Source organism: Centruroides vittatus, unplaced genomic scaffold, assembly GCF_030686945.1.
Source record: "Centruroides vittatus isolate TY-2023 unplaced genomic scaffold, ASM3068694v2 contig_1048, whole genome shotgun sequence".
Lineage (NCBI taxonomy): Eukaryota > Metazoa > Arthropoda > Arachnida > Scorpiones > Buthidae > Centruroides > Centruroides vittatus.
The window spans coordinates 57,626-84,630 of record NW_027120676.1 but is presented as its reverse complement, the minus strand read 5'-3'; the positions used below and the strand labels follow the sequence as shown (position 1 = coordinate 84,630).

The following is a 27,005-nucleotide window of genomic DNA, read 5'->3' as shown; positions in this document are numbered from 1 at the left end:
GGCATAGCCTCTAAAGAAAGGTTGTCTCTGCTGTGGCGAATAGTTTGTTCCTGGTGATTGGACATGGCGAGTAAAGATATTTTTATTATCTGTTTACGTGTTTTTACGTTTTAATAGTAATATCTTATTTTTATGAACTATGTAAAAAATGAGAAATTAAAGTAAAAACAGATAAATATTGTTTAATAATATACTTAAGTTATTTATTAGTTTTTTTACTTATTAACTTGCTCAATGTTAAATTAGTTCATAGCACCTAGAATGCATAAGTGTAAATGATTGTTAATCTGTGTATCAAGTCTGATTAAAAAATCTAAACAATAAAGTGATTCCTAAGCAATAATACCCATTAAAATTTGATAAGTAGAAACACTAGTGTCAAAGTGGAATTGAAACTCAGTCTGGCAAGCTAGTGCCTGAATTAACTGTCACTGTCACTCACTGATGTCTGTATTTTTGTAACTTGAAAAAGTAAGTAGCTATTATGTACATATTTTAAATTCATTTATTTCTGTTGAAATTGGGTAAAATAATGAGAATTACAAAGTACTTTTAGTTGAAAAAGAAATCAAAACTCTCATATATATGTATGTATATATATACATACATACATACATACTGTACATAATAAGTTGGTCTACATACTGTTCCAATTTTATGGACTCAGTTCTTTCAACTAACTGCATTACATTAGCAAAGAGACATTTTGTTTTAAATTGTCAGAATTTTTATTTTCTAGTGTTATAGATTATATGTTAGGGTCATAATAATTGATAATTACATTTATTGAAGACTTATTTTTCTGAAAACTTATTGATTTGACAACTTATACAAGAATATAATACATTAAAATATTAATGCATTCTTGTATGTTTTTGTGTTTTGTAATTAATTGACATTTTATATGTTGTTTGATTTGCCATTTGCCATATTTATGGTGAAATTTTTTTCTTGTCAATAAAAATTAATTTGAGTGAACTAAAAATAAAAATTTATATATCTTGTGTCATGCCATTATCCATATATAAATGATCAAATATTTATTGTAATGTCAATGCCAGGATGCAATTTTTAATCATATTTTGTAATTTATTTAATTGAAAATATATGCTCTCCCCCTTCAAATTAGTGTAGTGTCTTGCCCCTTTTCTTTTAGCAATTGAGTCGTGCCAGTCATCTAACTTTTTCAGGGGAAATTTTTAAATTGAAGTAATGTGATTCCTGGTTTGCATTGGATGTTTGCATATAGTTAATTGGGCCCATAAGCTTTCCATATCTGGTGTCATCTTTCATCTATCTAAATCTATTCTTGAGATTAAGGAAGGGCAGACATATGACACTGGGAATTTATAAGTCTACAATTTTTTCAAACTGCAGCCCAATAATGTATTCTTATTTAGATAAACTAAGAATATTGTGAATCTATATTTTGGTTCAGATAGTAAATAGGAGGCTGTGGTGGCTTTTAACACTAAATTTTTATTGAGAGCTTTTAATATGGCATCAAGGCAAATCAGTAATGGTTTTTCTAATTTCTTTTTAAAAATTTTTTTGTGTTTTATTTAAAGTGTCCTATATGAATAAATTACCTTTTTCTCAATAGCAGGAACAAATTACAAAGCATAATCAACAAAACCTTTAACATCCAGTAACGAAATTTAATGTAAAACATCTAATTAAATTCTATAAGTTTTACATTAAATTTCGTTACTTGATGTTAAAGGTTTTGTTGATTGTGTTCTGTACAAATGTTCAATAATTACATTTTTTTAGATATAAATGTATTGTATAGCAAGTGCCATAATTATTGTAAAATATCTTAAGAAAATCATTAATAAAATGCATGAGTTTGTATTATTTTAAAGAGCACTGGTAATTTTTATCAAAATTTATGTAAATTAACTGTCAGAAAAAGCAAAGTAATTAGCTGATGTGAGCATTTTATTTCCATCCAGTTTGATGATGATGATAGTATCATAGCAGAATTTATATTTTTGTTTTTTTAATATTAAACTTATTTTTACTTTCTGCATTGAAAGCATTATATTTGTAAAGACTTCTGACTAAGCTTTTGATTTATTGATAACTATTGTATCTTGTAATAGAGGAACCTAGATATTATGAGTTCATTATCTTTTTATCTCATAGTACAAATAATCTGAATAGAGATATTTTAATAATAATGATTGCGCTTCACATGAAATTTACTTTAAAAATGTTTTTCATGCAATTTTATAACTTCTGCATTATTGATATCTTTCAAGTTGTAACTGAAGCAAATATTTAGATTTATAATAAAGTCTGTTGAAATTTATGCTTTTTAATTATAATTATAATATAAGATTCTGTAATTTTCTGCCTATAACCTGAAAAAATTGCTAAAATACATAACTTGCACCTGCTTTCAAATTGACATGAAAACACAGATGAACTGTGATTTATGCACAGGAAATTATGGTATATTAAGACAGGTGTTTTTTTTTCCTTTTTTACTTCATTGACTGTTTTTCAAACCCTTTTAAATTTTAAACAAAAAATGTTAGGAAATTATTCATTTCTAAAATTGTAATTATGACAAGTTTTATTTTTTAAAGTTCATTTGTATATTAAAATTTTATTTATATTAGTGTAATGAATCGAATTATAAGAAACTAGCAAATGAGCCTGGCATTGCTTGGGCAAAAAATAACAACAGCAAAGATTATGATTATTATATTTTGTACTTTTAACCCTTCTACTATATTATATTATAGTATTTGATTTATATTTACAAAGATTATCTTACATAAGAGTTTATCACACAGTGTGTCCAATCTAACACATTTTTAAAATTCTCTAAATTGTTTAAGAGTAGAGGAATAAAGAATTTTTAAAAGTGTGTTAGATTGGTCATTCAGTGTGATAAACCTTATAGTTGTGTGAATCACTTCTGGTTCACTGTCTCTCTTCTCATCTCAGCTCCATCCCGAATCTGATAACCTGTGTACGCAACCGCTCGTGTGACCGTTCCAATATGCCATCTCGGCTTCCGTGTCACCCGGGACATGATTGTGTCAGTCCTGACAAGGTATCAAGGAGGTACCGATCCTCTGGTCACATTTTGAGGGTTTTTTTAATCTTCAGAATTTATATCAGTCAAAGTTTGTTTTTCAAAATTTCAACTTGTAAACATCATTAAATATCTATGTTGATTATAGATGCTAAAAATGAAAGAAAACTCAAAACAACTAGATAAAAGCAATTGATACAACAGTATTTCACATCCCAAATAGAAACCTTCACTTTAAAGATGCATCAAATTATGCTTTTAATGTTTTCATAAACACTAAACACCAAATAGTTTAAAGTCTCTTATCACATTTTCTGGGCTGTGAATTTTGGAATACAGCACACTAAAACAAAAACTGAGTTTAAAAGATTTTAGCAGCCATAGACTGAATTTCTCCTGTTGTTTCATCACTTTGTAAATATCAAATTCAAATATCTATTGAATTTGATAAAAGATTATTTCTTTTTATTCTGCTAAATTCTGTTATCAATGATTTCTTATAAATACAATTAAAATGTTATTTACTAAATTTTTTAAGGAAATTGCACATTTTGTTAAGGATATTACACTATATTTTGAGTTTTCAACAATAAGTTGTTTACAATAATTATTGGTAAATAAATTTAGCATTTTTTTTTTTTTCTCTTGATATTAAAGAAAATTTATTATGCTTACAAAAGGCAGATCTTTATATAGGAGTCGCAAATTACTTCACACAAACATTAATCAAGAATTGTCATCTTATGAAACATTACAAAAACAATTATCACGATTCAAACAAAATGAAAGTTTTCTGTAGTAAATGTATTTATTTTCCTCAAAATGCTCTGTAATTATTGAATTTTGTAAAGATTTTATTTATATAAAATTATGTGAAGGAAGTAATTTTAGTGGATTATTTAGATTTACCAATGATTAGATTTATGTTAACAATAAACATTATTCAATTCATCTGCAAAATTGTGTTCGATGACAATGCTACATCTCAATTTCTAAATGTATATCATTTACAATTATATTTTAATATATATTTTTTTCTTATATTGAATAAAGTTATGAATTTGTTTGTTGTAAAAGTTTATTATTGTTTTTATGGTAAGTGAAACATCATTCTTATTAGTACAATCAGAGAAAATAACCTCAGGAGATTATTGATTGAATTTTACTAGGTGTAAATAATCAAGACTACTAAAGTCAATATAAATAATCTGAGTCTTAACCTTACAGTTGAAATAAATTAATAGTGATTGTGTTTGCTCTTCCTTGACCTACTTAATAAAAAAGGTGTTGTATCCTTTAAAATTTTTCTCATTTAACTTGTGCTTTTGTTGCTCTCAACACAACAGGTATGTAATAAACAAAAGGTAAATTACATGTGTATTATATATGTGTATGTATGTAATTTTAAAGAAGGACAAGTATTTAATTACATTAAATCAGTGAGTAAGAAGTTAAATTAATAATGAAAGAAGTATTAATAAATAAACTTCTCTCTCTTTCTTAGCTTCATGTTGTATTCTAAGAAATCAAAAATATAATTTTTCAGATAAGTTTGTTGGACTAGTTAACATAATATTTAATTAAAAGTTGACTTAATTCTAACCCAAAAAAAATCCAGGTTTCAAAAGTGGGCTATGATTTACTGGGGTTAATTTACATAAACTCTCATAATTAAAACTAGATTTTTCTTCAAAATATCTAAAATAAAACCCTTTCTTCAACAGAAAAATAATGTAAACGATGTTGAGTTGATCATTTTTCTGCTTGTTCGTTCTAAGTTAGTTAAAACATTTATTCTCTACTTTGAATGATTTGTCACCACATAAAAACATTAAATTTTATCCAATTGTTTAATTAGTAAGAGTCACAAATAAACACAACTTATATTTTTCAGCAAACTTTTGTTTATTGCAAACATTTTTGACTTTATTGAAAGGTTTTCCTTGGAATTCATTAGAATATAGTTTTAATGTAGTCTCAGGAAGACTTTTTCAAAATATAATACATTTGTAGTAAATGTAAAATTTTGCTGAAGTATAAAGTGTGTTTTGTGAATTTTTATAATTTAAGATAACAATTATTTCGAATATATATTTAATAATACCATAAATAGAAAGAGAAGGAAATATAAAATTTTTAAAAAATATTAGTAGTAATTCATATTAAGTTTTCTTAATAGTGGTGAATTAATCACACTATTCCTGTATAATTATTTAAATTTTAAAATTTGTTTTCCAATTATTATGTGTTTTGTTTTACTATGAAAACATTAGTTTTTGTTTCAATAATGAATATTGTTTGCTATAAGTTGACAAACTACTTTCTTTCATCACATCAATCTTTATGTATATAGTTTCAGATGAAACATTAAATTCTGTAGTAGTAGCAGTAATAAAAAGATTTCTTTTTTATTGACATGTCTGAATTTGATGGTGGATAAAGTTCTGAATTTCATTATTATGGAAAATCAAAACTAAAATTAAATGTTAATGTTTAATTCATCATTCCATATTTAAAAATGCAATAATTTTGTTCTTTGAGTTGTAATTGTATATATAAATAATTTCCATTAAAAAATTGTGTTAATTGATTTATCTTACTTTATGGGCTCAATTTGAAAAAATTGTGGACCTATAAATTCCTACTGTTGTCCGTTTGTCCATCTGTCTTTTCTTAATCTCGAGAACAGAGTTAGATAGATGAAAGATGAGACCAGATAGGAAAACTTAGGGATAGGAGGTCCTGATCAACTATATAAGAACTGTTGCAAACTGGAAGTCATGTTATTTCAATTCGAAAAGTTTTCCTGAAAAGTGTTAGATAGATGACTGGCTCGACTCTATTGTTAAAGGTAAAGTAAAATGTAGAGGGGCAGGCCACTGGTAATTTGAGGTGGAGAGCATGTATTTTAAATTAAATAAATTAAAAATATGATTAAAAGTTGCACCCCGGCATTGTGATGATATCACGTGAAATAAGTGCTTGTTTTTCTTAACGACATTGTCTTCGGAGAACACTTTAAACATTTTCTGTCTGTCATTACATCCTAAATTGAAGAGTCATTGTCTGATGATTTATCAACAGAATATTAAGAAATGTTTGTTTGGACAATAGAAGAGAAGAGAAGAGAATTTAAAATACTCTCATATTTTTAATTTAAAATGCAAAGATTTTTCTAGTTTTCTTGTAGAGAGAGAGAGAGAGAGATGGAACATGCAGGGAGTGTTTGGAAGTACTACAGTTTAATTCTTCCTGTGCTGAATATCATACTTTTAACTTGATTATTTGATCATCTGCACATAAATATTTATATCTGAATTAAATATTTATGCTGTCAAGTAGGAATCAGCTAAAAAGTAATCAATACATAATGATTATCATTTAGAATGAAATCTTTATTTTAATAAAACTATGTATTTTGGATGTTAATTATAACAATCAAAAATTATATATATTTATGTAATTAAGTTATGATGTAAATATCAGTTGGTATATTATTATTATCATATATTTTTGATATACTATCTGATATTCATTTTGTCACAACCAAATTCAACAACAAACATAATTTAGTAATATTTTAAGTAATAACAAAGTGTAAAGTTAAAACATTTATGTATTGTATGTTTTGAGCAATTAAACCAAAAATATTTTTGTTTCTCACTCTACATATTTTGTAAAAGTTATCTAAATTTTGATCATCATTTTATCCCAATGCGTCATTGGGATATAAGGAAGTTTAAATCAGATTGTATATAGGTGTATTATAGGTGACATTCAAACAGCTGAAATTCCAAGCTGATAAAATATAATGTTGATTAAATAGAGACATTAAATATTAGCATTAAAAAATGAAGTAAAATAAATGTTTTATGCTTTTATTGTCTTTGATATTAGTTAATTATTAAGCTATTAAAATTTTAATTGTGTGTAAATTATCTAGAAAGGACATATATTATTGCTATACAATAGTTTGATGACAAATTATACTTACTAAACTTCATTTTTTTAGTTAGTAATAAATTAAAATTATGACAAAACTAAAACACTATAAATCAAATTTTTAAATGGATCTCCAATCTGTCATTGAGTAAAGTCCAATGCTGAAGTCTATGTGGCATGCAGGATTCATTTATAACATCATTTTCTGATTAAAATCTTTGAAGATTGATTATAATGAATGCCATTGCATATTTGTAACTAAATTATGACATTTTAGTACAGTTTTGGCAAAATATATCTTTTTTACTTATTGATAGAAAGGAAAACATATATATAGTTTTAAAATAATAAAAAGTTATATAGTATGATTTGATTCTTTGTGTAATTATTTTTAATATTTTCAAACTATAAAAAAATAAGAATTTTTATATAAGAGTCTGATTTACTTACTTGAATTATGGAGAAAATCAAAACTAAAAATCTTGAAAACTAATGAAAACAAATAATGATAATATAATATATTTTTTAGTGTTTGTAATACATAAATCACACTGAGAAGTTATAACTTTAATGTGAACTGTTTTCAGGTATGTAGACTTGGAAATAACATCTTCAGGGTCAAGAAATATTTTAAGCAATAAAATTAACCAAAAGCACTTGATTCATTAATTAAATTTGATTTTTATTTCACTATTTAATGCCTGAAAAAGATATACTGTGTCTGCAAGTAACTTAAGAAATGTACTTTTTTTAATTGGAGTAAGAAATGCTAATATTTTAAAATTTCTATTCATATTCCTCATCCTCAAATTTGTGAAAAATAAATGTTATAAAAAAATAACACTAAGAAGAAACATTACCTTGGAAATAATAAAATTTAACTACTATATTTGTAACAATAAGTCTAAAATTATCTCATCTAAAATCTCAAAACTGGATAAGCCAACTCATGGGTAAAACACAGAAAAGAAACCCAAAAGTGGTTAAAGGAGTCAAGATATTTGTTTGGATTAAGTGCTTCTCAGGATTAAGAATCTTGAAAAGTGCTTAATCCTGTTATTTTTTAAACATGTTAACAGATATTTTTAAATTATATCTGAATTTATAATAATGGTCTGTTAGATTCAAAAAGTTATATATGAATAGTTCTACTGAGTTGTCAAGTAATAAGTTAAAATTATAAAATAAAGCGAAATAAATCAACTTCTAAGTTGAGTTGTAGTGTGATACTAAAAACAAATAATTTAATAATAAAATGATTTATCATCCTGAAGTTCCTTAGTGTATTTGATTAAATCTCATTTTAAATGTTAAATGGATTTTTGAATGTATACAGTCCTAAAGCCTGTCTAACAATGAATGGCAAGTGTGTACTATTGTACAGATGAAATGTTTCTTTGTGATCGTTAATTTTCACTTGAGTTTGGGATCTGTAGTTGAGATGAAAGATCTTAAAAAACATTTGACTATACTTCTGACTCCTGGAATCTTCCAAGTGTTTGTTTTTGGATTTCATATTTTATTCAAAAGCTCAAAACATTTGTAGATTTGGAAGTAGTTTTTCTAATATTTTTTTCCTTGTTTACCTTGCTGAAGAACACTAAGTAAGTATTTTGATGATGTGAAAAGTGATTCTTATTAATTTAAAAATTTTTTTTATGGTTTAATAAAGATGTGATTTTTAAGATTGTAAAAAATGTATAAAAGGGATTATTTTTGATGATCATTTTGTATTAAATAATTTTTCATTTAATATTTTTAAACTTCCTTTATATTGTATATTTTTAGAATTATAATGATCTATTTTTAGATTATCAATAAAATACTCAGTTTTTCAGAACATTTAGAACAATATTTACTTGTGAAGCCAAAGTAAATAGATTATTTATAAATTGATAATGTTTGGTTTGTTTAGTTACTTAAATTCTACACTTTAATTTGTACTAAAGTTTAGTTTTATATTTAGAATTTCTTTCTTTGCAATATTTCTATGAAATTTAATATTTATTTTTTAAAAGATTTGATACATATAAGATACCAGTTAATTGAACTGCTTGGAGGAAAAGCATACCCAATGTAGCAAATTGGCTGAATTAATCAATAAAAAATAACTTATTTTAAGTGTTTCTGTATTATACTACTGTTGATATAAAATTAGTTCTATTTACTGGGAAAAATTTAAATGCCAAATTTAGGTAGATTGTGATTTGTTTGGATAATGTCTTTGTCCAGTAAAATTTTTCTTGACTCCAACAATGATCTATATCAGGACTGGCAAAACCTTATCACAGTGGGAACCATATGTTGCCTACCAGAAATATGAAAACTGCATTCTCTTTTGAAACTGGTATTTTATATAATAGACTTGTATTCCCATATATTTAATTATTGTAATTAAATATATAGGAGCTGCAGTGAGTGTCTAGAAGAGCCATAGTTTTGCCACTGGATCTACATGAAAGGGATATAGATCATTTAGAATTGCATTAAATTCTGTCTGCAAATAAATTTAGTGTATTTGATATTGAATTTATGCATCATGTTTTTAATTAAGTAATCATTTTTCCTTTTTGTAAATAATTGATATAATAATGTTTCCTAATTTAATCTTATTGATTTTAGATAAGTTACAAGATGCTAAAAATACATACTAATAAATGTGTCTGTTAAAAAAAAAAGTGAAGTCAAATTAAAATGATACATTATAAAATTATTTTAAGTATTTTTATCATTTGGTAAATTATGGCCGTAATATTGATTTAAAGAAATAATTTTTAATAATTATTTCTTCAAAAAAATACAGAAGGAAGTAATTTTGTTAATTTTGTCATATGAATCACATCATCAGTTTTGATGATGAAAAGCGTCCTTATTAATATAGACGTCTACAAAGATATTTTACTAGATAATGATATCCCTAAATTTTAATAAATTCTATCTTAATATTGTCCTTGAGCTTTTATCTGGATTCAAAGTTGTGTTTACATCATAGTATTTTATAACTTAGTTAATTGGCTTGTTTTTGAAAAAGATAAATATTTTTCTTGTTAAATATTTTATCCAATTTTTTTGGTAAGTTGATATTGAAACACTTATCTTGGTTTGTTACAAATACAATTTATATGATATCTTAGTTTAACAGTGGTATTTATTTATTTTATATATATATATAATATGAATGTAAAAAAGCTATACAAGTAAATTTCTTGTTTAACTTTATTAGTTTTAGTAATATCTGATAATTAAAGAGAGTTCTAAACCAAAATTTACTTTTTAAATCATTTGAACTTGATCACCTTTAATATTAAATTACTTGCTTAAATATTTTAATGAAGGCAGAAATAATTTAAATATTAATGAACAAAGGTTATTTTTTGTTTGGCAAAATGTGTTAAATGTTTAATGGCTATTGCTCTTCAAAAGTTTTTCAGGTTTTGAGCAAGAAAATTAAAAAAAAATATAGGGGAGGATGGGGTAACTTTTGGCATATGGGGCAAGTTTGTCAAATTTTCTTTGAAACAAGTAAAAGGAGACTCTCTTTACAGGCTAGACAGTTGAGTTTTAATGACGTAAGTGTTGTGTCTGTGTTGTTCTCCGACAAGCGTAGTTGAAATATTAAATAAGTTGTCTGTTTCATTCAATTTCTTATAATATTTTGCTTACATTTATATAGAATTGCATGTTTTGTTATAATTCCATAATAACGAAAGTTATTTTTCCTGTTAGAAGGATAAAACATTAACTTATTCATGTGGCCAGATGATGGATTGGTACCCTATTCTCAGGGTTCCACTTAATGTTTCTAAATCATGACTATTGGGGCATCTTTGGCAGTATGGCCGATCTTGTTCCTGATCGTGTTTTGCTATAGTTTGATTTGGCTGAAAACAACAAACAGAAGAAATAACTGGATCCCCATACAAAGCCACACTAGAAGCCAAGGCTAAAGTTAAAAAATCAGGAACTTACAGAAGAGCAATGGATTTGGAGTTCACTAAAGGAAAGGGGCAGAAAAGTCCTAAAGAACCGGAAAATGATGATGAATACTTATTTCATATATTGCAATGAACAATATAGAACTACTCAGGAAAAGTGGATTATGTGCTGCAAGTGTGAACTGTGGGCTCATGTGGCTGTACAGATGTGGAAAATGAGTTGGTTCAATTTATTTGCAATATGTGTAGGGCATAAACAATTTGCTGTTAAGCATATTTTATTTCTACTGTTTGAGTTCACTAATTCATTTATACTGCTTTTAACTTGCCTTAGGATGTTTTCATTTATTATCTGTTTGAATTCTTTAATTAATTTTTGTTTACATTTTCTGTACTTAAATATGCCTTTGAACTTGTATTTTGTTGTTATAATATTGAATAGGTTTTTGGACTTGTATTTCTTTTGTTTCAATAGTGAATTCCAACTTATACATTGTTAATAACACAAATTTATATAACTGCCATCTTGCCCCATTACTGTTGCCGAGGTTGCCCCTGGTATGGGGGCAACTTTGGAAATTGCTGTCTTTTTAATAAAGTTATTATTATTACGATTATTTTTACTTCCAAACTGATTTAAACCAGTCCTATGGTAAGGTTACATCCTGATAGACAATAAACAACACTTTTATTTCAGTTTAAAGCGGTATTTATTACATGAAATTTAACTTATTCTTAACGTGCCAAAGTTGCCTCGTCGTCCTCTATATATATATATGTCTGACTTAATATACATACAACTCGATTCTTTTCAATTTTTTAAAATTAATTTAATTAATATATTCTTTGATCAATGCAAACACTTTTGTAAAATTTCTAAAATTTTACAAAAATGTTTGCATTATGTAAAAAATTAAATGGTAATGTTTATAAAATTTACAATTTAATTTTCTAATTATGAGTTTAATAAACTGAATTTTATCAGCATACACTTATTTAAAAAGTTAATCACCAAGATCTGGAATCAAATGAGACTTAGTGTAAATGTATTGATAACTGTAATAAGTGGTTATTATTTCAAAGCAAAGGGACAATTTTCTATTGAACAATGCTAAAAGTTAAAGTAACCTATAACAACTGCTATATGACATCAGGCAAATAATAGCTATAATAATTATAAATTCTGATAAATTTGACCCTAGAGGTAGGCATTAGGTGCCATCTCGTATTAAATTTAATAATTCTGATTTGAATCAAATAATTTTAGATTAAACTGGAAGGAAAGAATCTGCCCAGTGCGGGACTTGAACTCTCAACAGGTACTTGCCATGCAGATGCATTACCAATTATGCTACTCACAATTTAACTCTTACTTTTGGGAAAACTTAAATTCTGGTTTGAAAAATTTATGATGATTGATGAACATAACCTAGAAGGTTGCAAAACTAATTAAGTTGATTGAAATTATTTAGAAAATACAGGATTTTTTTAACAACCCCGTATTTTCTAAATAATGTTTCTCATGATTAAATAATAAGTTTCCCAACTTAGATGGTTTGGGAGCATGTTTTACTGCTCTAAATGAAACATTTGGGCAACAGGGACTTCAGATGATGCACTTGCCATTTATTAAATAAAAATTTTCATATAAAAAGTCACCAACAGGTAGCACTGGAGCTATGCAACTGGGATTCAAACCTGTTCCATCACTAGAGAATGGTATCTTAACATGGTGACGACTTTTAATATATTCTTTGAACTTGATCACCTTTAATATTAAATTACTTGCTTAAATATTCCATGCTGTTGATCCCAGAGCATCAACAGCATGGATTTCTTCAGGATACCATATTCGTGCAACGTGATGCATCACTCATGTCACTTTCTCTGTTCGATATGTGTTAAGACAAATTTCACAGATAAACAAGTGATCAGCTATTATTTCCTAACATCTTTGCCTCCTCATATGTGATTTCACCCCATTGACTTCTGGTTATGGGGCTTCTTGAAGAACCAGGTCTATCATGAAAAATGTGTGTGTCAGATCTGAAAGACAGCATTAATCAGCATTTGTTCTCATGATTAAAGTGAATTCATTGTGTTTGGTGGTAAAAAACATGCTTTTGCAAATGGAGAATATTGTTGAAATGATGGATGATGTATTGAACATTTGTAACTGTGATTTGCATAGTTCTAGCACCACTTATTGGTGACTTTTTGTATGAAAAATTTTTATTTAATAAATGGCAAGCACATTTCAGAAGTACCTGTAGTCCAAATGTCTTATTGCAAGTAGTAGAACATCCTCTAGTTCTCTGAATTGGTGAAGTTATTTTTTAATAATTCTGTTTATAATATAGAGACAAATATTAAAGGACAGTCATGATTACTTTCAGAAACTCTAAACCATCTTTTATAAAGCACCTGTAAATTCTAAACAGCAGTAGCAGCATCCATTCATGGAGAGTGACTATTTTATTAAAAATTTATATTAATATTGGAATTCTAAACAATGTTCTGTAGTTTGACAGAAATTCATTTTGATTATTTTATTATTGGTTATCATACATCAAACCTTTATTGAGCATTAAACTCTATAACAATTTAACTCAAGAACATAATCTGTAATGTGATTCTTCATTTTTAAGGAATATTTTTTGACTTACATCTTCCTTCTGACTTCTTTTAACAAATTTATCAGTTTAATGATTAACTTCAGGTTTTATCATCTTTAAGTATTTGACATTGTAGATAGTATAAGATAAGTTTGTATGTAGATGTTGATTATTAAAAACCTGTTTAATGTGTGATATCAGTGAAGTATTGTATTTAGTTATTTGAACAATGATGATGATTCATATTTGTTTCTTATACTAATGGAAAAATTAAGAATATAATAAAACTTTAAAAGTACAGTGTGTGGTGTGCTCGCTAATGGGAATTAATTACTATACAATTTTGTTTTTACATCAAATATTCTAGTCAAAAGCAAAAGTAAGAATTGCAAATTATTTTTTAAAAATATGAAGGCTTTGTAAAATTAAATCTAACATTAGCTTATACTATATTTGGTACTGTACATATATATTTAATTTCTTTAAAATTGTTTAGTCCTATTTAACTTCCTTGTCTTTATATGTAATCTAACCACACTAATGTAAGCTTCTTACTAATCTTCTGAACAAAGCATATAAATAATAATTTCAGATTAGTAAGAGTGCACTACTGTACATGATAATATGGATAAACATTACATTTCTTAAAATATGCATTTTGTTATCAAATCTATTAACAAAATTTAATGTTAACTTTGATTTATTGCTTGATTGGTTCTGTAATTATTATTTATACTAACCTGTAAGATAAAATCAGAATTATTATTAATACGATTACAATTTTGTTCATATGTATTTTGTTGATAAAATATATTTTTTAAATCAAAAATTAAAATGATAAATTTTTATTCAACTTCTGTACCAAGCTGTAAGCATATACTATTATTGTTAATTGTCTACTTGGACTTTACTTATTAATAGGTCTTTATACTGGTGTTTAAAGATTGGCACAGTAATGAGAGTTAGTTCAGGAAAGAACAAAATTTCTTTATTATATCACCTGTAGTAATAATTTCTGTACACATATTATACGTGTTTCGGGCTAGCATGCCCCTCATCAGCAGTATTACTACCAAACACTAAAAAGTAACAAAAACAAAACAAATAAGTTACTATATAACTTAAAATTTCTTAGCAATAAAATACAATTTTAAAACTTACTGTAAATACAAATTCCAATCCCAAGTATAACTGGATAATATTTTTCGTTTTACAATTAAACATTTCACTGTATAATTAAAATTAAATAAATAAAGTAAATAAAGACTGTAAATTATTAAAATCTAACATTTACTTTATTTATTTAATTTTAATTATACAGTGAAATGTTTAATTGTAAAACGAAAAATATTATCCAGTTATACTCGGGATTGGAATATGTATTTACAGTAAGTTTTAAAATTGTATTTTATTGCTAAGAAATTTTAAGTTATATAGTAACTTATTTGTTTTGTTTTTGTTACTTTTTAGTGTTTGGTAGTAATACTGCTGATGAGGGGCATGCTAGCCCGAAACACGTATAATATGTGTACAGAAATTATTTCTACAGGTGATATAATAAAGAAATTTTGTTCTTTCCTGAACTAACTCTCATTACTGTGCCAATCTTTAAACACCAGTATAAAGACCTATTAATAAGTAAAGTCCAAGTAGACAATTAACAATAATATTACAATTTAAGGACAGTAAGGCTTTTACATTTACTTGTAAGCATATACCTTCTTTCCGCTTAAAGTTTTAATGTTGCAAAATTGTGTTAATTGGCACTTTCGTACCAATTAACACAATTTTGCATCATGTGCCAATGATAGGCTTTGCATCATTTGGATGCTGGAAGTTTTTGGTAAATTGCAAATATATTATTTTTCAGATGTTATTTATTACTAATCAGAAGTGTAAGAAACATCAGAAAAATTGTATTTTATTGCTGCTTGGTTACATACTTTCCTGAGACATATATTTTATTTAATGATTTTAGTCATTTTGTCCTGGGATAGATGCCTGACATACTTTTGCATCAGCATATCTAATCCCATGAATATAGTTTGAAATGGAAAAAAAAAAATTATTTTTTATTCTTAAAGCATGTCACAAATACAGATTATTTTAAGAAATGAATTATCGTATTTGTAACTTTTTCTTTCTGTTTGTGATAGGCAAAAATGCTACTGTTAAATTATATTATGTTTTTATTTAAAAACACATTGAAATTCAAATGGCAATACTCTTTCTTAGTTTTATTAAAGTTTTATTAAATTATTTTATAGATTTGTGATTATTATTAAAGTTAAGTACAACTAGTAAATTTGCCCCTTAAGAACATTGAATTGTAAAATTTAGTAAAGTGAAACTAAATGAATTAATTACTAAGTACAACATTTTAATGAAGACAGATTTAGTATGTCACAAAGTTTTGGTAGATTATCATTTTTATTATCACTTATGTTGTTTTTATTTTTCTAAAGAATATTACTTGCTGAACTTGAAGGAATTTTAAAGTAGTTATCTTGGTTATTTTTCTTTTCCACCTGTTATATATAACAGAAAGTATGGCAATTGGTCAAAAATTACTCTCTCCCAAGATTTTTACATTTTTGAACTTAAGACACCTTGAAACATGGGAAATGCAAAAAACTTTGGGAGTAATTTCTGTATGTATGGATGTTAGTGTGTGTTTATGGGGGACATGATTTTGTTCACCTTCTTTGAAGCTTAATAACTTCTCTGCTTTTTGTCAAAAATTTCTGAAATTTTACGGGGAGGTTTGAATATTAAGGAATTGATGCTATTAAATTTGGTAATTAAAGTTTGGTGTTGTGTGTATCTTCAGTAGTGTCAAACTTAATGATTTTACTCATTATTAGCATTTACAGTTTTTTATAAAATTCATCCCTACCCTCAAAATTACACTTTTTGCCATTTTATAGTAGCTAAAAACATAAAATGATGTTTAATTAAAAATGAAAACAGGTGGTGCCACCAAAATTTTAAATATTGCCAGGAAAGTTGAGCAACTCATTGCTGTTTTAATAGTTAAATATTAATTCATTTTTATTGAGTAATAATTTTGATGCTTCAACTTAGTTTTAAATACTGAAACACTACAGTTTTGAAGCACATTGAATAAGAAAGAATTGATTTGCAAGTAATTTTGGTTTTTGTGAAATTAAAAATGAAAGTAATATTCTGAAAATTTTTCAAAAAACTTCATGAAATTGATGTTTAAATTTAGATTTAAAATATATTAATAACTAACTCTTCCATTTTATTATCTATCCTTTAAAATATGTATATTGCATTCCATTATTTTTTAATAATGATGAAAGACATTAATCTTATAAAAATTGATATTTACTTATCAATGTAAATATATAAATAATTTTACAGAAAGAGCAAGATGATTAATAATTATTAAAAATAAATAAATAAAGAACAATTAAAATTTTAGTTGAACAGAAATTAAAATCTTATTATATTCACATGTAAACTCAAGTTTTCTTTGTAGTGAATGGTGTTATGTTACAAAACCAAAGGTTTGAGTGAAGTTTTGAATTCAAGTTAATATTATGTAATTATTGCAGTATAAATATATCCATAAAATAGTGTGCTGCAGAGAGTATTACAGTGTGTTTAATTTCTGACATCTTTGTTGGTAGTATGTAAGAGAGATATATTGCACCTTAGTCCATGCAAGACAATTGGATTTTAAATAATTGTGACTTAACACTTTCATCCGCTCATGTCCTCAATTACATTTTAAGTTGGTTATATAGCATTAGTTGTCTCTTCTATAATGATGTACTGTACCTGTGCTTGTAAAAATCACCACATTATGGAATTTGCACAAGGTTTATAGAACAAGATTTAGGAGCAAAATATTAAAAGCTTAGCTTTATAGAACGTTTTTTATTTTAAGCTTCTTCTTTATAATTAAAATTTTCCTTTTTCGTTCATTATTTTTTTTCTTAATAACAAGGATATTTGCTTATGTTTGGAAAACTGTATTAAACACTTTTATTAAGAAGAGTGCACAAATTTGGGAGAACAGAATGATAATGCACCTCTTCATGCATGCATGTAAACTAGGGTAAGAGATATGATGTGTAATTTTTGTGTGTTCCTCTGCTAATTTATTAAGATGGTGGCAATTTTTTTTTCCATTCACCCAGTCTTACTTGATATAATCACCTCATGCAAAATCACATAGGATCTCACATTATTTTACATTTTGGCAATTTTATTCCTTATTTATATACTTTGTATGAACAGCTTTGTGTATCAGAAATACATATTACAATAGAAGAAACTAATTGAAAAATTGGAGTTTGATATATTGAGGAAGATTACAAAAGTGTTCCATCAAAAATGTTCAATGTAATCGATTATTTTTTCAGTTTTTCAATTTAGTAGTTAATGGAGATAAATCTATAGTTAAATTTGTATAATGTATATAAATATTTTTCAACTTCATTGATATATTGCTCATTAAGCTGTGTGAAAGACCAAACATTGTAATTCATATAAAATTTCAGCAGATATTTTATGTATGGTATATTAGATTTGAGAATATTTATTATTGGATTAAACTGTCAGTTTTTTTTCTAGTTTATGATTGCAGAAAAATTTTTAAAGTAAAACAAACAGAAAATAAAAATATTCTGTTTACCTAGCAATTTTTTTTCCATCATCTGTTGTCCCATTTGCAGAAAATAGAAATTCAAATATCTATTATAGCTGTCATCAGAACAGATGTCATTCCAAGATGGATGATATCAAAGGTGATAGCAAATTGCTGTTTATCTAATGTACTTGTGTTCAATTTTTTTTCTACACTTTTCTCAAAAGTTGAATAGAGATGACATCTAAAAAAACTCCAATATAATGGTACACCTGCATTTCGTTGTCTGCCATATTGATCGGTTGATGTCACAATTGTCTGGACAAACAATATTTTACAACACACTCCTTTACTGACTTTTTTGCATGTGGTGATGACAACAAAAAAGTTAGGTTTTTCTGTTTTGAAAATGATTAAATTTTTGTAACATTTTTTTTTTATGGGTAGAAACTAGACATTAATTTGAAGATTGGAATTTATAGTAAGTGTACCTATTGGTATTGTCTCATTTAAATTTCTATTTAGTAACTGAAATAATTTGTTAAAATAGTGATCTTCATATAAGTTAATTTTAAATTACACAAGTTATATCTTCTGGACATTACTTTTTCATACCTTCACAAAATATTTTGAATACATTTTTCATTTTTTAATTAAAAATTTCAAATTTCTTGAATTATAACTTGAATATAAGAAAGATGAAATTTTTCATAATTATTGTGTAATTTATTGTAGGCCTAATACATATTTGAAAAAGTTGTCCTAAGTGTTTAAAAATTTCAAAAATTAAAATTTTAAATAAATACAAATCTTATATTGATAATTAATATAAATATTGATTAAAAAATAGTTATAAATTATTTTATGATTATTTTATTATTATCACTTATTTTTTGATATGATTTATAAAGTATATAGGCTGAATTATCAGAAATGATTGAGTACAATTAAAAATAAAAATGAAAATGTTTAAAATTTAATGTGTTATTATTTCGTCCTTGTATTTTATCTTGTACTTTCACCTGTTTTACTTTTTATCATAACATTTTAACTTCTAAGGAATATCTGAAGTTTTTGTTCATGGAAATTGATCAGAAAGGTTTATATATATATATATATATATATATATATGTATATGTGTGTGTTTGTGTGAGATTATCTACTAATTTTGGATTGGTTATTCATTTCAAATGCAAATGTTTAACTTGGCCAATAGAACTTCTAGAGCAGAGCAAAGATATTAGATTCTTAAGTCTGTAAATGTAAAAGTACTTTTATCTTCAGGGATATAAACAGTCACAAAAAATACCAATATATATAAACATCCAAACCTGATAGTTACTTATTAAAGCCAAGCAATTGCCAGATTATATCAACTATACTAAGAAGTAATAGTCACTTTTCTGAATAATTAAAATATTTTAATTCAGAATAGTGTGTGATAAATATATTAATTTTGTATTTGTTTGCATATTAGCTTAATGTCAATGATAAATTTTTTTCATAAATTGTTCAGTGAAATAATACATAATATACTTTGTCTCTCTAAAAAGATTATATTAAAGGCTATAGATTATAGGAACAAAGTTTCTTTTTTTGATAAAATGTTTTTGCTACTTCTCTATCCCATCATCAGATCAAAAAACATTTAATGAATCAAATGATGAAAGGAGTAGTCATAAAAAATATTATATCCAATAAAGAAGCTTTGATTCCTATAATCTTTATAGCATTCTTTTCCCTTATAAAGCCAGCAAAATACAGTTGAAGAATCAAAAAGTATTCTGAATATATCTAGAAAATAATTATTTCAAATGTTTCTGCTGGAACCTCTGTCCAAAATTATAAACTCACTCACTATTTCCAACAGATAATTTCAGTCTTGTGCTAATGTTTTTGACTTTCTTGAGATCATCTTTGGTCTTTTGGAAAATGAATGGTTTTGATATAAATTTAGAACAGAATATTTAATATTTTTATTTCTTTAACTGTACATATTTTAAATTTTATAATTTAAAAAGTTAGTATAAATTTTCTATATTATATTATATTATTAATTATTTTGTTATTTTCAGAATCTTATGAAAAATGCATCAATTGAACTACCTAGTGTAAATTAATACAAAAAGAAATGAACAATTAGAAAATTTTAGTTTACAAATTTTGAGGGATGTTCCATGGCTGACCCATTTATTACTGCTGTTGAATTAACAGTATGTCTTCCATTTATAATGAAACTCAACCTTTATTAGAGAGCACAATGGCAAAAGGATTAAACTGGAAGGATGTGGATCAGGACGGCCATCTATCAGACGTTCAGATCAATGTGGACATACACCACAATGGATTAAGCCGCAGAGAGAAAAATGGAGATGTCCTCGAACTGACGTCACCAAAAGAGGAGCCAAATTTTCGCCCAGAAAAATGGAAGACGCTAGTGGCATTTGCATTTCTTTCAGCCAATCTCATCTTTAACTTGCTGTGTTTATCCATTGTTCATGAGAGAGTTCCAGACAGAACAAAATATCCTCCGTTACCAGATATATTCTTTGATTACTTTCCTCCTGCTGACTGGGCATTAGATGTATCTGAAATTATTATAATGATAGCTACATGGAGCACTCTAATATTAATCTTTTTTCATCGTCACAGGTGAGTCATTTATAAACTTTTTTGCTAATTCTGAAAAATCTTAACATTATAATGTTAGAAATCTTTTTGAATATTAATAATGATGAGATCAAATAAAGTTTTCTTTTTAAGAATTTACAAACTGACAAATGCTTTAAATAATAATGATTTTACAAACAATTCAGATCAATTTAAATCTTGTGGTTTTTTTTTTAAATCCAGTCAGAGACAGATGGTACACAACATGAAGATAAAATACAATTCATTAAAATAAGTGATTATTTGACATTAAAAACACATACTTAATACACTTGATATCAACCTGTTATTGTAGGATCCTCACACAGTACTAAAAGTTTTCATAATATCAATCAAGTCAATTTACAAATAATGATACAATTGTGTACATTTATTATGCATTATGAAATATGCAAACTCACAATATTTTAGTTGTATTATGCATTATTCCATTCATTATGAATAGAAATCAAGAAAACAAATGATCATATTGACTGTTATGATAAACTGATGATGCATAAAGTCATACATAAAGATGACATATCCCAAGGATTCTCTTCATTTGAAGGTATAGATACTCTAAAAATCATATAAATATATATATATATATATATATATTTTTTTTATGCAAGTCTCTATAGCTTCAAATGATGATATGATGTTATAAACTGATTTTTTATGGTTGAGATGGATATATCTGACTTTTGAAGTTGTTATTAATTTGAATGCTTGAAACTTTTTATAACTTCAAAACAATGTTTTGAAGTTATAAAAAGTACTTGCACTTGATAAATTATTATATAAGAAGGAAACAGTGTAATTTACTAATCAATATTATCAGTTTCACTGATGTAATCTTTAATTTTGATAGTTAATTTTGTCAATATCTCTTATAAAGTTCAATAAACTGAGTATATATGAACTTAAAAGCATAATATTTGTGATAACTTAGTTTAATCTTGTGTTTTGTTAAAATAATGTAGATTGGTACAATAATCACAACAGATTATCAAACATTTGTGAGGGTATCTTTGAACATATATTGATTGTATTGTAGAAATTCTAGAATGTTATCAGTAATATTGAAGTGGCTAATAAGAAATGATGTTATAATTTTAACATTTCAATGAATTTTACTGTGTTATGTAACTGATATTTTAAAAATATCAAATTGGAAAACTTTATATTTAATGACTAATTAATAACCAAATAAATTACTAAATAATTTGTTTTAAACAAACCGGACAGCAAAATTTAAAATTGCAGAACAAATTCAAGAAATGCAAGTTAGAGATTTAGTGTGATCATATGAGCAGTGATGATATTCTTTTTTAACAACTGGCATTTCAGTATAAATTAATATGTAATGTAGATAATTGAAAAAAAAAAAAATGTTTGCATGTAAGTTAGCTAAATTATTTTATTTATTTGTAACTATTTAAATATTAATTGGTTGATATGTTGGAGCACATCATTTCCATAATTACTAAAACAATAAATAATTACTAATAAACTGTTTGTCCTTTTTACTATAATAAAATTAATGTTTTTAACCAATTTTATTGGTCATCATCAGGTTTACAACAAAATTAATGACAAATATAAAACAGTTTACAAAATTTGAACCAAAAAGAATATTAAACTTTGGAAGTAACATAACAGATTTCACGATATGCAAGCAAATGCAAGTGACAACAGTCAATCAAATAAATGTTCTTTTTAGTTCAAATTTTATAAATTCTATTTTATGTTAGTCATTAATTTCTTTGTGAACCTGACAATAACTGATAAAGTTGGTTGAAAACATTAGTTTTATTAAAGTGTTGATCCATTATCCATTTTGCTGGATTTTTTGGTTATTGTGATTTCTTATACTTGTTCATCCAGTTTATTTTGATTGATTTTATATTTCCAAAACAATTTTTGATTAGGAGGTGAAAGATTTTCTTTGACTCCACTGTCACTAGCTAAATTTTGCTTTCATCTGAGCCATAATTTGATATAACAAAATACATCAAACTATAGTTCCTTATGTCAAATTAATACTATAATACAAGATGTCCAGAAAGTTACTGTACAGTAAGAACTTTAAGTTATAAGTATGGCATTGCAAACAAGACCCATCACTTATATGTCCCGCGTTTCCACTTTCTGGTAGATGGCGTTACTTCTCACTCTCAGATGTTCTGGTTTTTGGATTACAATTTTGGAAAATTTCTTTGATGAAGATTGCATAATTGCCCATTGAATCTGGCCAACTAGATCTTTGGACCTCATTCATCTGGATTTTGGTGGTACTGTAGGACATTTCCAGCATTTGCTCTGCAATATTGTATGTAAAACTTCACTTTCATTAAAATGTAACTTAAACCTTTTTTCACTGTGCGGTAACTTTTTGGATACCTTGTACTTAACAATATATTCCAGTATTACACACTGAAAGTTTAGCTAAATTTTAATAACTAGTATGATGCTACTGGCTAAATGTCACTTTTCACATGCAGGGCCTGCCTGAGAAAAACTGGAGCCTGGTACAAAGTTGTCATATGGGACCTTTTATTATTATTAATGATGATGATAATAAAAAAGCATTTCAAACAACAACAAAATGTTTTAATGATAAACATACTATCTGTTAAATAGATTAGTGAAAATTAGTTAAATTAGCAAATAATACCTTATACCTTAATAAAACTTTTCAAATAATGAAAGGTTTGGTTTTTAAATTTCGAAAGAGTTGGATCATGCAGGCCTTGTGTGGTTTCACAATTCATACTACCCTCAGCCAACCCTATTCACATCTGAGAATGGACATCTTTAAAAATATTGCTTTAGAACTAATTATTCTAGTATAATTATGCATAAGTTTCATGATTTAAATTTATAAATCTTATGTATAAATAAGAATAAACTAAGCTGTCTTTCAGCATTAAAGTTGTTTACTTGGAAAGTTTTTTAATTACAAACAAATACTTTTGACATTTCAAAATGTCATCTTCGGGTTGAGTGAGTGCATACCATTAAAATTAAAAAAAAAGTACTTTAAAAGATTCCAACTGCACCGTTTAAATCTTAGCAAATTATTTTTACATTAAAATCGAACAGATTCAACATAAATGTTAAATTATATAATTTTAACTTGTTAATGTATATGTTTCAAAACAATTCCTAAATTTGCTTTATTAACATAGTTTAAATTAAAAGGCAGGCTGTATATTTTACAATTTTAAAAAACATGGACGAAAACTAAAATATCTTCTAGTATCCGTCCTTTTAACTGTTTGTTTTACATAATTGTGTAGGGGCATAGCCTCCAATAAAAGGTCATCTCTGCAAATTGAAGACTGTTGTTTCTGATGATTAGACAGGACAGGAAGACATTTTAGTCTTCTTTTATATTTTTTAAAATTATTAACATGAATTAATACAAGTATAAATATATTTTTAAAATACTTTATTAAATTCTGTTTTGTGTGTGTGCATAGGAAACTTTATTGATGTATAAAAGAAATGTTCAGTGATTAATGTTAAATTTTGTTTCAGATTTATTATATTAAGAAGAGTTTTTGTTATAATTGGATTGTTATATTTTATGCGTGGTATAACAATGTTTGTCACCCAGGTGCCAATTGCAAGCACTACTTATTTCTGTTCTCCCAAGGTAAAATAATTTTCTTTTATATGAAATCATAAACTGTTTTATATGTAAGACAAGTAAAACTTATTTTTATCCAAGAACATAGTACACATCATTTTATGTTTTGTAATGGATAGTGTTCAATTACTAATACATGAAATGCTCTTAATGAAAATTCATTATTAGAAGTATAATTGAGAACGTAAGGTCCAAATTGATCTTTGCTGATATTTAAATAAAAGTTGGTAAATAAACACACTATCATACCAAGAACCATCAAGAATACTCAGAAATTTTAATGAAACAAACATTTTCTTCCCATTTTCTTTCCATTTAAAAAGACATTTTCATGTTACAAAGAAGGCATGCAAAATGGACACATTTAGAAAAATAGAACAGAACTTTAATCCAAAACTTCCAGCAGGTGGAAACCTGCGCATGCCCAGTGTGGAAGTCACTTAAAAGAAAAAATAAATCATTTACGACAACAATATAACAATATAACAATTAATAAAATATTTACCACATACAATAATTGATAAAAACAAGCTAATAATATAGAAAACATTTTTTAAAGTCACTTCCTACTTAGGTCAATAAAGAAAAATTTTATTTAAGTTACTTTTTATTAAATAATTACTAAGTTTGCTTTTTTTCTCCTCGTGCGCTCTATCAGTCGGAATTGGCATATTTCTGACGGATGCCAAATATTAGTTCATTAATTAATTAACAAATGAATATTTGAAAAAATTGTATTAACATCAAGTGTCATCCACTACAAGTTTAAAAAAATGTATTTGAACTTCAGTGGATGAATAAAAAGTATTTTATTAACGATTGAAAATTTGAACAAGATGATATATAAATAAATAAATATAGGGAGAGTGTGAACTAATAGTAGGAATTGAATAACAGTTATTATTAGGGGAATTATGCGAGGTCATCATACAGTGCTCACAAAGCTGAAGATCCTACATTGGTAATATAATACATTGCTACTCATCCAGAATAATCAGAATGTTTGCTACCCCCCTCATTTCTTTATTTCAGAAAAAGAACAAAATCTTTAAATTTAGTTTTGTCATTCTTTAATATCAAAATTGGTCAGGCTCCACAATGAACCTGTGCATAATATTAAACAAGTCCAAATCCAATAGATTACTTTTACATTTAATTGTTAGTAATAATGAAAAAAATTTATGAATGTAGTAATAAAACTTAACATTAATCAAGATTCTATAATTATTATTTGTAGGTATTTCAAGTTTGTAGCAAATTATTTAAAATGATTATTTTTGTATTTAATGTCTGATTTATTTTTGATTTATAGAAAAACTACTAAAATTTTAAGTATAAAAAAATTTATTAAAGTATGTTTAAGAGTTAGATGATTAGACCTGATGAGTAAGGAATATTGAAATATTATCCATGCATGTTATCAGTAATAAAAATTAATTTACATAAATATGGTGTGATTTCAACTAATTAGGAAGTGACATGCAAAGTTGTGTCCTGTCTGTCTTCAGATTAATTTGGGTAATATAAATAAATATATTTTTAATACAAATATACACATCAAACAAAACCTGATATCATAAGCAAATACACCTACAACTGCCACAAATTTGGGCTAAATTTTGGATAGCCAAAATTTAGCCCAATCATTTATGGCAGTTGTAGGTGTATTTATATATATTTCATGTTTTTCAATAAATGATTTTTTTATGACATCAAATTGATTTCTCATTCATATTTCAGGTACAAATTAGCTACTTTGGTAGCTACGTTTGTTATGAAAATGTTTGTATCTGGCAATCAAAACAGAGAACTCTTGTCACATTTTAAACTTCTTTATGGTTTGTTCTGTAATGCCCAATTAATGTATTGTTTTCATTCCCAACACCCACTAATCAATTATGACTGTTCCTGTAGTAAGTAGTTATTACATCTGGCAAAACATGACAGACAACATTATACGAGTTATCTCATAGATGATGCCTGTTGTTCAGTTGCCAACTATGAGATAATTTATAGTTGGCAGTCTACATGTTAATGGATTTTTCAGAACTGAAGATTAGTGTAAACTAGTTACAATAAGAATAAAGAATTGACATCAGCTGTGACAACAAAATAATTAACAAAATTAAGAACATGGAATAATATATTGCTTCTAGCCCTTAATACCATTTGACACTTAGTCTAAGCCCATATGTATGTGTGTCTATTTATTTAGACTGTGCCAAATAAGAACATGGATTATATAGCAGAGGTAAAATACAATGTTGAACAGTGCATCAAAACAAACATTTGATTGTTTAATCAAAACTAAATAGTAAACAGCACTCTACTGTGGTAATGAAAATATTTAAAACTTTCCCATTGCAAGATAAAAATTTAGATCTCTTATTTGTATTCATTGCATGACTGAAAGTCAGTACAATATTTCCTTAAGAATCCTTTATAAATTTAGTCAAGAAAATTTGTGATAATTTAGAGTTAGTTTAGATCCATTTATAAAATTTATGTATCCAAATAAATTTTCACATTTATATTTTTCTCA

The 27,005-nt window shown here is 26.1% G+C and overlaps 1 protein-coding gene across 1 annotated transcript in view; it reads left to right on the top strand.

The window, feature by feature from the left end:
• LOC136970451 (phosphatidylcholine:ceramide cholinephosphotransferase 2-like) overlaps positions 1-27,005 on the top strand; it is a 59,535-nt gene that overhangs the window by 3,550 nt on the left and 28,980 nt on the right. The window contains exons 2-3 of the mRNA XM_067264890.1: positions 20,235-20,811; positions 24,352-24,469. Of these exons, the coding sequence (XP_067120991.1) occupies positions 20,375-20,811; positions 24,352-24,469 (555 nt within the window). The 5' untranslated portion in view covers positions 20,235-20,374. The remainder of the gene's footprint in view (positions 1-20,234; positions 20,812-24,351; positions 24,470-27,005) is intronic.